This window comes from Natrix helvetica, assembly GCF_964273705.1.
Source record: "Natrix helvetica genome assembly, chromosome: Z".
NCBI lineage: Eukaryota > Metazoa > Chordata > Lepidosauria > Squamata > Natricidae > Natrix > Natrix helvetica.
The window spans coordinates 128140501-128153371 of record NC_138554.1 but is presented as its reverse complement, the minus strand read 5'-3'; the positions used below and the strand labels follow the sequence as shown (position 1 = coordinate 128153371).

Here is a 12871-nt window from a genome sequence, read left to right as displayed (position 1 = left end):
CCATATTCATAGATTTTCACAGTGTAGGTATGCTGGTCTTGTTGTATTTGGGTCTTTTCCCGTGTAAGATTGAGATTGTCTTGATGAAGTTTCGATGAGGTCCCACTCACCATCTTCAGGCTGGTGCCTTCGGCTTTGTGCTTGTGCGAGCAAAATGTGATTGGAGCTGCTGTCTTTCTATAAATATTGGTGTGTGTGTGTGTGTGTGTGTGTGTGTGTGTATGTGTGGAGTGCTGGCTTTGTTGCTGTAAGCAGGTTGACTCGCTGTGTTGTTACATCTTGAATAGTTGATGGAGTTGATGTATGCAGATTAGTTGGCTGTTTCCCCTTACAGCAACAAAGCCAGCACTCCCCACACCCCCACCAATATTTATAGAAAGACAGCAGCTCCGATCACGCTTTGCTCATACAAGCAAGAAGCCAAAGGCACCAGCTTAACCCCTGGTATGCCCAAATATGGGAGGGAACACACTGTTTCCCTTTGTCTGTCTTTCGGCTCACTCCAGGAGACCATCCAGGCAGAAAACCATGTTTTTAATGTTGCCTTTGTTACAGACTAGCTGATGAGAGCTAAATATCTTGAAATAGATCTATACTAGTCTCCCTTTATTTATTTATCAGCACAAATACAACACAAATATAACAAAGGCAACATTAAAAATATGGTTTTCTGCCTGGATGGTCTCCTGGAGTGATCCGAAAGACAGACAAAGGGAAACAGTGTGTTCCCTCCCATATTTGGGCATACCAGGGGTTGTGACACAATACATACCTATATCCCTGGCTTAGCTGATAAAGGAGGAGAGCCTGTGGCTTAGTGGATAATACATCTGCCTAATATGTAATACAGCCCAGGTTCAAATCCCAGTAAGGGTATGGCTAGCTGATGAGAGCTAAATAGCTTGAAATAGATCTATACTAGTCTCCCTTTATTTATTTATCAGCACAAATACAACACACGCACACACACACACACACATTATATCTATATATCTATATATCTATATATCTATATATCTATATATCTATATATCTATATATCTATATATCTATATATCTATATATCTATATATCTATATATCTATATATCTATATATCTATATATCTATATATCTATATATCTATATATCTATATATCTATATCTACATCTATCTATCATCTATCTATCATCTATCTATCTATCTATCTATCTATCTATCTATCTATCTATCTATCTATCATCTATCTATCTATCTATCTACGCTGTGTGTGTGTGTATGCTGCATTTGTGCTGAAAAATAAATACTGAGTTCCCTCATTATTAACATATAGTGAGTTCCCTCCCATATTTGGGCATACCAGGGGTTGTAACACAAATAAACACACACACACACACACACACACACACACACACACACACACACACACACACACACACACACACACACATACATACATATATATATATATATATATATATATATATATATATATATATATTTGTGTTACAACCCGTGGTATGCCCAAATATTTATTTATTTATTTATTTATTTATTTATTTATTTATTTATTTATTTATTTATCCCTTTATTGTGTTTTTAATTGTCTTTCACTTATAAGTCAACTCTCCTCCATGCACATATGCACATATGTATATGTCTCTGTTCTTTTTGTATATATGTTTGTCTTATGTGTATTTTTATCCGTTTTTGATTGTACGCCACCCCGAGTCCTTCGGGAGAGGGTTGCGGCTAATCAAATAAAATTATTATTATTATTATTATTATTATTATTATTATTATTATTATTATTATTATTATTATTACTATTATTTATTTATCAGCACAAATACAACACACACACACACATACTGTATACACACACACATACATACATACACACACACACATACAACAAGATCAGCATACCTACACCCATAAAAATCTACGAATATATATATATATATATATAGACCTAAATAGGTTGAAATAGATCTATACTAGTCTCCTTTTTTTAATTTATCAGCACAAATACAACACAAATATAAAAAGGCAACATTAAAAATAAAAATATGGTTTTTTGCCTGGATGGTCCTCTGTAATGAGCCGAAGGACAGAAAGGGGGAGTAGTGAGCTCCCTCCCATATTTGGGCATACCAGGGGTTGTAACACAAATACATATATATAAATATGTAGGGTATGGCTAGCTGATGAGAGCTAAATAGCTTGAAATATATATATACTAGTCTCCCTTTATTTATTTATCAGCACAAATACAATATGTATGTATGTATGTATGTATGTATGTATGTATGTATGTATGTATGTATGTATGTATATCATAGATTTTCACAGGTGTAGGTATGCTGGTCTTGTTGTATTCAGATCTTTTCCCGTGTAAGATTGAGATTGTCTTGGCAATGTTTCAGCGAGGTCTCACTCGCCATCTTCAGGCTGGGTTTGGGGCTTAAAGTGTGATCGGAGCTGCTGTCTTTCTATAAATATCGGTGGGGGTGTGTGGAGTGCTGGCTTTGTTTCAGGAAGTGGAATGATTGGTTGTGTGGTTGTATCATAATTGGTAGATTGGTGGTGATTGGTGCTGGCTGTGTGTCTATTGTTGTTTTGTGGTGTAACAGCCTGGGTGGTGGGTGGGGCTCATTTGTTGACTAGGGCTGGTTTCCAGAGGTCTGGTAGGCAGGAGGTATCATCATGTTTATTCATGTTGTGGGGTTTTTTCTCTGTTTTGATAGCTTCCAGAATTATTCTCTGGTTGAAGTGTTCGGTTTTGGAGATTAACCTGGTTCCTTCAAAATTAATTTCATGTCCTGTAGCTTTAACGTGCTGGAAAAGGAAGGAATTTTGCATGGTATTTTGTAGACTCCTTGGTTTTCTAGGTGGATTTTGTCTTTGGGGTTTTTTAAGATGTTGGCTATTTTTTGGCCAGTGTTGAAGGCTGTCTTGATATTGTGTTTATATTATAATATATATATATTAAAGAGGACTGAATTATATCTATAATGTCAAGTCGCAGTACTTTTGACAATGATAGTGTGCAGTTTGGATTCAGGTTCTGTTAAGATACAGCCTGTTGTGCCTTAAATGGCTTCTACTGTACAGCACAGTGGAGTTGCCATGGTAGCACCATGCAAATTGGGATAAATACATATCCGCCGGGCTACCAGCTAGTTATTTAAATAAAGGGAAACAAGCTTCCACTAACTTGGTCTGGGATTCAGAACTAATGTCTTTTCTAATTACTTGCTGGGGCAGGAGATCAAACACAATCTCTTTAATAGAGGGTGCATTGTAAGTAATGTGGAATGCCAGTTTGGAAGGAATTTTTTTAATAGTCAGGAATTTCTCAAGCCTTCTCTTCTTGGAGCTATTTTTTTCCAAAGCAGAACTACTCAAATCAATGGACATTGGGAACCCACAAAATGGTGTATGTATCTGCCTGGACCTTCTCTTTGCTTGCTTCTCTTCCTTCTCTTATTCCTACTTGTTATGTACTGGAGAGGAGGAAAAACCCACACTGGTTGTCGGGCTAGTTATGTTCTCTTTGACAGACAAAGGAGAAATGTCCATGGAGGCAGAGAGTACCATAAGAGGGGTGATCCTGCAGCAAGCTAGGTAGACCCCTATTGGTTGCTGACATCCTTTAGGCTCTTGCTACTTGCAAATTAGAATCTTTGCATAGAAGATTGTTTTGCATTTTCTCACAAAAAAGACCCTTTTCCTGCTGGATCACTTTGATCCGTCTTCAGCTTATCTCAGTGACAGGTTGGTACCATGACATTGTGAGGCTACGTTCCCCACAAAAATGATGCATTGGCCATTCTTATGGTCTATTTTATATTCTAATCTAATTCATTATTTTGTAATGGATGGCACTCAGTCATTAGTCATTGGAGGGACCTAAAGTCTATCAAACAAATAAAACAAGGAAGGAAAATCTTGGTGTTGGTAAGAGCCTGTATGGATGAGACCATTGAATCATAATTTCTCCACTTGTCTGCACCACTTGTGGCTTCCCGCAGCTAGGACATCTTTTTCATAGCTTTTTCACAGCAGTTATTATTATCATTCCTAAGAGTCTCCCTCTGGTGAAATTCAGAGAAACCCATCCAATCTGCGGAAATTTTCTATTTCAAAGAGACATTAATATGCAATTTTGATATTAAAAAAAAAAGCTTTTGCAAAGAGAGGAAAGCAAAACCACGAAACAAACAGATCTTTTTTCTAGGCATTTTATTCACTTATAACAGAAACATTCACTTATCAGGTATCACTGAAGTGCAATTTACAGAATTTAGCAGCAAATTCACACTTGGAAATTGTTCTTTTTGTTTGTACAAATCTTACAAATGTACATCCATTCGTACCATATTGCCATTCATCCATGCTCACTATATACACTGTCTTCTCTTTGAATTCCTAGTGCAGCGCCATTCTCTCCTGTGTTCGAAATGTGGATGTACAATTGGGAAGAAGCGTCATTACAAAATGTTGGGCTATTGCATGAGCTTTGCACTTTGAACTCAAATTCTGAGAGGACAAAACCAACATTTTCAGGGTTTTCCATGGAATTATCCAATACTCTCCATGGTCAACTTAACAGTGCAAGAAACCTCTGCCATAATTCTTGTTTTCTTTGTTGAGTCTATATTGTCTTTAACTGGTGGATTGGGTGAACTGGTCACTCCTAAAACAACAAAAGTGCTTGTATAAGCAAAGAGTAAGGTAAAAACATAATAATAATAATAATAATAATAATAATAATAATAATAATAATAATAATAATCCAGAGCTCTTCAATAGCTAACATATTTGCTAAGTAGTAGGTAGTATTAAAGGTTCCTCAAAGAACCATCATCATTACTCTGACAACAATGATTAGGAGTTTAAGAAAACAGTTCAAAAGGTCTGTGGGAATCTGGGTAGTTAAGTAGCAAGCATGGAGTTTGTGCTGAACCAAGATTTCAGTGTATAAAATGAACAGCCTTATTGGTCCTTAGGACTCATGTAAGGCAGTTCACAAAACTTCCTATGGAAGTTAACAAGAAATTATCTTGCACGAATGAGATCTGGGGTTATAGCCAGCTTGCAAGAATGGAAGGGGCAGAGACATATGCAGTGGGACGCAGGAAATGCCATGTATGATTGGGTTTCTGTGAAACTCCGCAAGTTTGTTTCATATATGGAAGAGGAATGCTGTACTGATATGGAAATTCTAAGAAAGCATTACATATTTTTTCAACTATAAAGATAACTTCGGAAAAACCACCCTGTTAGTAAAATGGCACTTTAATGTGATCTATTAGCAGCTTTGGCCCACATACTGAAACACAAAATCAAGTTGTAGGGATGTTATTAATACATTTTATCTAACTTTCCTCCAAATTTACCTTCTCATTAGGGTTCATGTATCCGTTCTCATGTTATTTTTACAACAACCCGTGAGGTAGTTCCACTGAGCTATTGTGACAAACTCACAGTCTCCTAAGCAGAGTTTTTAGTGAGAGAGCAATATTTCCTAAGCAGGCACCCCACACATAATGGGAGCTTTTTATGTGCTTGAGTCTCATGGGGAAAAAAAGGATAATGTGATGGTTTGGACCACATAAGTAGGTCCTCAAAAGTATCCTGTATTTGGAAAGTTAATAAGTTAACAAAAATGTCTATTTTTATAGCAGGGAAAATTGAGGAGTGGGGGCAATAGACAATCAATCAATCAATCAACCAACCAACCAACCAACCAACCAATCAATCAATCAGAATAGAGCTGGAAGGGAAAATAGCTCCAAGCATCCAAATGCGTTCTGAACCTGGGAGTTTTTGAAAACAGACTCGTCATAAAGAGATTTCATGCAATATTATCTCCCATTTGAATAAGGAGAACTCAAGCCAGTAGAGTTTACTTCCAAACAAAGATGGATGAAGTTGCACATGGATGAGTAGAGGACAACAAGTACGAAATTCCATTTGTTTCAGCAAAATTTAGAGGAACTTAACTTTCACTGGATTCTTCCTGAAACTATTCTCTCCTTTCTCCAATTCTTTGGGATTTATGAGTATTTTTGGAAATTTGAGAAAGTGTCTCTGTGGGCGCTCTCACAACATAGCCATTAGGACGATAGTCAATCATAAAACATCCTCTTTCTTATAAAAGCAAATTGTCAGGATGCTTTCTGTCATTCCATTTCACAGGATGTTCCCCCACAAAAACAATTTTGGGGGCACATGTCCACCCAGAGTGTTGACATTTTTAATATTCTGGGACTATGTACAAGAATCTTAGGGAATTCAAAGGCTTTCTTGGAACTAAATGTAATTCTGGAACTAGTCCTTCCTTTATCTTGATGAGAGTGTTTATACTTTTAGGAAACTTGAAAGTATGTCTTCTTTTTCAAGTTAGATGGAGGCAGTGACGTGCAGTCAGGTGAGGCAAGTGAGGCACAGCCTAACCTCTCATCATCAGGGCAGTGAGTCATTTGATGGGAAACTTGCCTTTTGGGAGGAATGACCCAGCTTGGCTCCCGCTTTCGATCTGCCGCCCAACGACTGAACGGAGAAGCGAAGAGGCAGGAGAGACAAAGCAGGAGCCAAGCCGAGGCAAGTTTCCTATCGAATGACTCGCTGCCCTAGACTCGAGGCTCCAGTCCAGCCTGCGGTGCTTGCAGCCCCCGCCAGCTCCTCCAGGGACTCCCAAGCTCGGCACCAGAGAGCCGCTGCGAGAGAGGCCGACCAGGTTGCCCGGGCGGCGGCAGAGGTTCCCTTTGTTCTTTCGGGTGCGGGAAGCGGGGGGGGAGAGGCTTCCTCCGCTCTGTCCACTCCCCATCTGCGCTGCCCTCGCCCGACAAGCGCGCCCCGGATTCTGCGCAGCTCTGGCAGGCGGTGCCGTGGCCAAATCCCAGGGCGGAGGGCGGCAGGTCGCAACTGAGCATGCCTGACTGGAATTCTGGGAGTTGAAGTCCACAAGTCTAAAAAAATTGCTGCCTCACCAGCTATAAACCTCACCGCATGTCACTGGATGGAAGCAAAAAGTATGGTGAGCTACCATGGAGATGTCCATGGAGAATCTTGCTCAAGGTCTAGTAGAAAATCTCAGTTTCAAAATTAAGCATTTGTTATCATCACAAAGCCTTTTCTATTCCAGACTTGTTGAATTTGTATTTTCTACTATCTCTACTCTAAACAGGGGTGGGTTGTTTTTTTTGGGGGGGGGGTAGTTAACATGGAATGTATTATTTGTTCAAGACATTTCTGCAAGGGGAGTGTTCCTTTTGTAAATCTAATTAAAATTTCTAGTTTATCACAATAATTTTATTTGTACAGACACTATAGCTACATCTTGTAATTTATCACCTAAAAAAATCATTAAAATACAGCAGCTAGTCCTATCCTGTGACATTAATAAACAAATGTATTTACTCAGTATGGCTCTCAAGACCTTATATACAGAGCATCTAACTTTATCTGCAGAAAACGGGTAGCATCAAGGGAGTTCTAGGGGAGAACTCTCATGCAACAAGTGCGAGAATGAACTCTACTCTTGTGTATGAGACATAAGTCAGTTGGATAGCTCTAAGAAGATACACCAAGACAGATCAGGAACAGCACGTTCATATATACACAATTCATGAAAACTAAAAGTTAGAAACAATAACGCTACACCCGCACATCCTGTCGTGTGGAACAACAACAACAACAAAAAAGAACTACCATTTGGGTAGAGACTAATTCTGGAGGTGCTTAGATTTCCTATAACTTCTTGGGCATTCTAAATAACATCTACATCAGGTGAATATCATACCAATCACTTAAGATATCACCAGTCCAACCTGATGATGCTGGACTACACAGGGTTAAATGAAGCTGACGTTTGCAGTCCAACACATTTGAAGAACATCCAATTGGAAAAGTGAATTAGCTTTTTTTTCTTCTATTTTGCAACAATGCTCTAAACATGTACCTTGATCGAGGGAAGCAACGGAGGACTGTTTAGCATATTTAAAAATAATGCCAGGATTCGGACCTCAATCACTCAAAGAGAAAGTTGGATGGTGAATGAAATGTTAAGCCTTTGGTTGGCACAACTGTACTACCTAAGAAATTGAGGAAACCTTGTTCATAGGATATTGTGCTGGTTGAGGCTGCCTTCAGGTCTACTAGGTATTAGAAAACTGATCAAAGCAATGAAGTAGAGTGATCTTATCAAGTTTAGGAATTGTGCTTCTAAAGAATCTATAATGTCTAGATGGGCCTCAAATTATCCCTCATTTAGAATCAAGGCCAACAGATTTGTGGACAAACCTGACAGAGGAGACTCACCCTGCATCTTTAGTCCACATAAATTAGAAAACTTTTATACCATGCTTGATAGACAAAAGAATATGAGCAAACCGTGTAAGAGTAGAATTAGCATTCTATTTGGAACTCTTCTAGTATCAATGTATGCCAATTCCTCCCTCAGAAAAATGTTCCAATTCACACTATGTTGACATTAGAATATTTTAAACATACAACTGAATTGCCTTTCCATTGGCATTTATGCAATACTGACATTCTTCTCCAATTTCAGATTTTTGAGCTGGCTGGTCCTAGGCCAGATTGTAGTAAGGATCTTAGAAGATCCAAATGCTAAGGATTGTGCGAAGACAAAAGGGGTGCTGTTGATTACAGCTACACTGAGTTTGAGAGTCCTAATTAACATCTTTTTTTATTCTGCATATGAGTTGCAAGCAGATAAATGAAATGTAATGCAGCTTGACTTTAATATGGTATGTGCATCTGGGAGGTTTGCTGTAATGTGCTTTCAACCAACTTAAAGTGTGCAGTCATTTCTTGCAACCACGGGGCCCGTCTGTGTCTCTTTTAACCAGAGTGCAAAAAAAAAAAAAGTGGTTTCTGAGAAGCATGCAGCTCAATGTCCATCTTGTGCAGGATGTGATGCCCTTGTCTCAGAATTGCACCGCTACCAAACACCTTGTAGTCCTCTATTTTCTGCCAGCCCTCTCTAACCCTCTCTGTCTTTTATCAATCCTTTTGGTAACTCCTCAAGTTCCTCTCAGTCTGAGTTTTCAGATCATTGCCTGCCCCCCCCCCTTTCTTGCCATATTCCAACTGGAGCCACCCATCTTTACCCCCTCAACTCTTTTGCAATTTCTTCTTGTTGTTGTGTGTTCTACAATGTTTTTAATTTATAGCAAGGGTCTCCAAGCTTAGAATCTTTAAGATTTGTGGATTTCAACTCAGAATTCCCCAGCCAGGACAAGTCTTAATTCCATCCACAAGTCTTAATGTTGCCAAGTTTGGAGCTCTCTGATTTATAGAAACCAATACTATCTTCTTCTCAGAACTACAGTTGGCCCTCATGAGTTGGAAATCAGAAGAGAAGGATGGACCCATTTGACAGTGGTAGGCAGGCTGCTCTGTAGCTATTGTGTTTCCCCAAAAATAAGAGAGAGTGTTATTTTCTTTTGACCCCCTGAAGTATGCACTTGGCCTTATTTTTGGGGAGGTCTTATTATTTTTGAGGTGTGGGAGGCGGCGAGCATGGTCACCTCATGGCTGCTGCTGCGTTGGGGAGGGCTTATTATCCGGGGTGGTCTTATTTTCGGGGAAACAGGGTATGTTCAGTATGCCTAACTGGAAACCTTCAAAATGACAGCTGATGGTTATCACGTGCTGCATATTTGTTGAGTGCAACCAGTTGCATAATAGACTCTTCATATGTCAAGAACAGGATAGCCATGATCTGGCATCTATCAATCTTGGAACCATTATTTCTTAAATGCAAGGTAAAAACGTGCAAGCTTTTCCTTGCTTCTTTCTGAAACATAATGCTCCCTGCAGTGAACACACAGAAACTTTTAATCTAAGCTTTGGGCAAATATCTTGCGTTTCTATTCCCCTGATTTTGATGTACTGAGCAGCAGATTTTATAAAACTACAGGGTGCCACTGTGTAGGCTTCTGGTCTGAAATCCCACCTCTTTCCTCGCTCTCACACCCATACGGAGAGACACAGACACATAACTTTCCATGTTTCAGTGTATGCTAATTCCTGCCTGTGTTTGCAACCTAGAAAACCCCCTCATCCTCCTATGATAATTATTGCACTAAAGGTGAAGAGGAACACCAGAGGGCTGATGGTTTTGTTTGTTTTTCAGCCAGATGCAACTTGCAACCTGCTGTTGCCTGAAATACAGGTGCTGCTTAGATAATTACAGCAATGTGCTACAAACAAGGAACAAACAGTGAAGGTCGTTTTTGTAACCTGGGCTTGTACATCCTTGAGAAGGGATGGGTATGCAAAAGCAGTTTCCTAAAGGTTCAGTGCATTAACCAGAATGTATCTCATATCTAACACATTTAGATACAAGGTTCTGACTTGGGTTGAACGGGGTCTCACATGACGTCTCTCCAGCTCCTGTAGAGTTTTTCTCTTCCCTCCAGTCCTTTTCAATGTGGTCATGTTACCAAGATGCCAACATGATTCACACCATGAGTAGAAATTGATCTTGCTCTGGGGGTTTTTTCACCCAAGTGCCCAAGCCTGCCTTCTGAAATGCTCTGAACAGCTGCTGTTTGGCAGACTGATAGACATGTGCCACCAACTTGGCCTCGCTGTACACTGATGGCACTTCTCCATGGCTTGATATCGGTGTGCTCAGCTGCAGAGAGAAAGAGAAGGGAGGGGGAAATTCAGATGCCAACGAACAAAGAGCTGAAACATCATCCTCTTCTGTAGCTTTGTATCACCATTTCATCTGCCTCTCTTAATTTCTACAAAGAAATTGTGAGCTTTACACGTAATAGTATTCAGGGGAAAAAAAACATTTGAGAAGATCCACGTCTCATTGCACAGACAATGCCAGACTTCTCACAAAAGGGGATTTTGGAGAGCTCAACCAACCAATATTGTACACCATTTGGAAGAATGCTCAGAGTGCTATGTGTGTAAATTCTACCAGTTAATTCACATTCCTCTTTTGGACAGATTTTTTTTTTGAAGCATTGTAAAGCCCATGACAAAGAATGGCCATTGGAAAGCATTAGTTCTTTACAAATGGACTCTCCATTCTTCTAAATGACCCCATTTTGCTCATTTGGAAGGAACCAGAGTATTTTTGAAGGTTCATTTGTCATTTGGGAAAGAGAAACAAAATCGGAAAGGCTGCCATGTTAAGTGGCATGAATAATCCAATATGTTCCTAATAACAACCAACAAAGCCATTGCTCATTTTTTTAAAAAAAATCATAGAATTTCCAAATTCATATTCACAGAAATGAAACTTCACTTCATCTGAAATTGGTTGATGCTTTATTTAAAAGCCAACCATCTCTCTAAATTTCTAGGTGAGAAGGGGAGGAATAGAATTCCCTTTTCCATTCTCCTTTTTTCTTATTTTGTGAAACTTCTGGTGTTACTCGGGTTCCCAATATTCAGCTAAAGAAGAATTTGAACTGTTTTGTAGACTAATAGGCAGAAATAAAATTTCAAAGTAAAGTACAGAAGTAAAGACCCTACTGTGGAAGTCTTCCTTCTTAAGGGTGGTAGAAATGTGAAAAAAGAGGTAAAGAATAGAATAACAGACCTTGTAAGGTAGAGATTCTCAATCATCCAGATCATGGCTGTCCCAAAGGTGCTTTTCTAAAAGGCAACCAGACTTGTTTTTTTTCCCCTTCGAAATATTTAGCTTCTCATCTTTTAGAAGCTCTTTAGTTCTTGCATGAGAAGCAAAATGTTTTTGAAGAAAAAGCCAAGACAGTCCAATTGCCTTCTGGAAAAAGGAATCTTTAGGGCTTCTGCCCCCTGTGCATCTGAGGTTGGAAAAAAAAGTTTGCTTTTGTTTTATTAACTTATTGTTTTGCACAATTAAATTAATGACCTTATTTCTGGACACAATATGACCAAGCGATTGAGGGGGTCCAGAGGTACTTCACGAGAAGAGTACTCCACTCCTCTTATGTAATTGCAGAAAATACAACTTCAGCAACAGAGTGGTCAACGCCTGGAATGTTCTACATGACTCCGTCTTCTAACCCTCACAGCTTCAACCTTAAACTGTCTGTGGACCTCACTCCATTGTTAAAAGGTCCATAAAAGGGGCGTGCATAAGCGCACAAGCGTGCCTACCATCCCTGTCCTACTGTCCCCATTTATTTTTATTCATTTCTTTCGTTCATGTCCATGTCTATATTTATACCTGCTATCTTGTACATGTTTGACAAATTAATAAATACAAACTAAGAGTGAGAAATTAAAATGTGGGGGAAATTATGGAGTCTGGAGAATCCTGTAGGAGAGCAAATGTTCAGTCCTGAGGATGTTCCTTTCATGACTTCTTCACACTTCCTGAAACACAGGGGTGTGTACAGAGGACATGGGGCATCCTGTCAAAAGCAGAGACATAAGCAGGAGTCTTCTTTTTTATTCATTTCTTTATTTCTGCCCTGTTTTCTTCTGATGGGAAGCTGGATTTGTCAAGCCTCCTTCTTTTAGGAAAAAAAGGATTTCCTTTTTCTCATCCTTTCCCCAACTATAGGGCTAGACCCTTCAGAGATACAGGTGTTATTTTGCACCATGTGAACTTTTTAATAAACTTTATTTGTTCAAGAATCTGTTTTTTCATCCTTCATAATGGTCTTGGTTCCAACCCCATGCACATGGTCTGCTGAATATTAGCGAATGGACCATTCAAGTCCAACCAGGCCTATCTAAGAGCTGATAACCAGTGGTGGGATTCAAATAATTTAACAACCGTTTCTCTGCTCTAATGATGGTGGCGGCCATGGTGGCTGTGGCTAGGAATGTGACAGGCAGCACTCAGCCTCCTGCACCCCCCCCGGGAGCAAAAATGGGCCATGGGGGGGGGCACCCACCGCAC

General features: G+C 39.4%; 1 protein-coding gene across 4 annotated transcripts in view; it reads right to left on the bottom strand.

Moving 5' to 3' along the window:
* Positions 1-4223: 4223 nt before the first annotated feature.
* Positions 4224-12871, bottom strand: part of ADARB2 (adenosine deaminase RNA specific B2 (inactive)) — a 530434-nt gene continuing 521786 nt past the window's right edge. For 2 of the 4 annotated variants that reach the window (XM_081933431.1, XM_081933432.1), the window contains exon 11: positions 6630-10654. In XM_081933431.1, coding sequence (XP_081789557.1) covers positions 10478-10654 — 177 coding nt within the window. In that variant the 3' untranslated portion in view covers positions 6630-10477. Of the gene's footprint in view, positions 4682-6629; positions 10655-12871 lie in introns of those variants that run through there. The other 2 variants (XR_014173611.1, XR_014173612.1) reach the window with 2 other exon arrangements.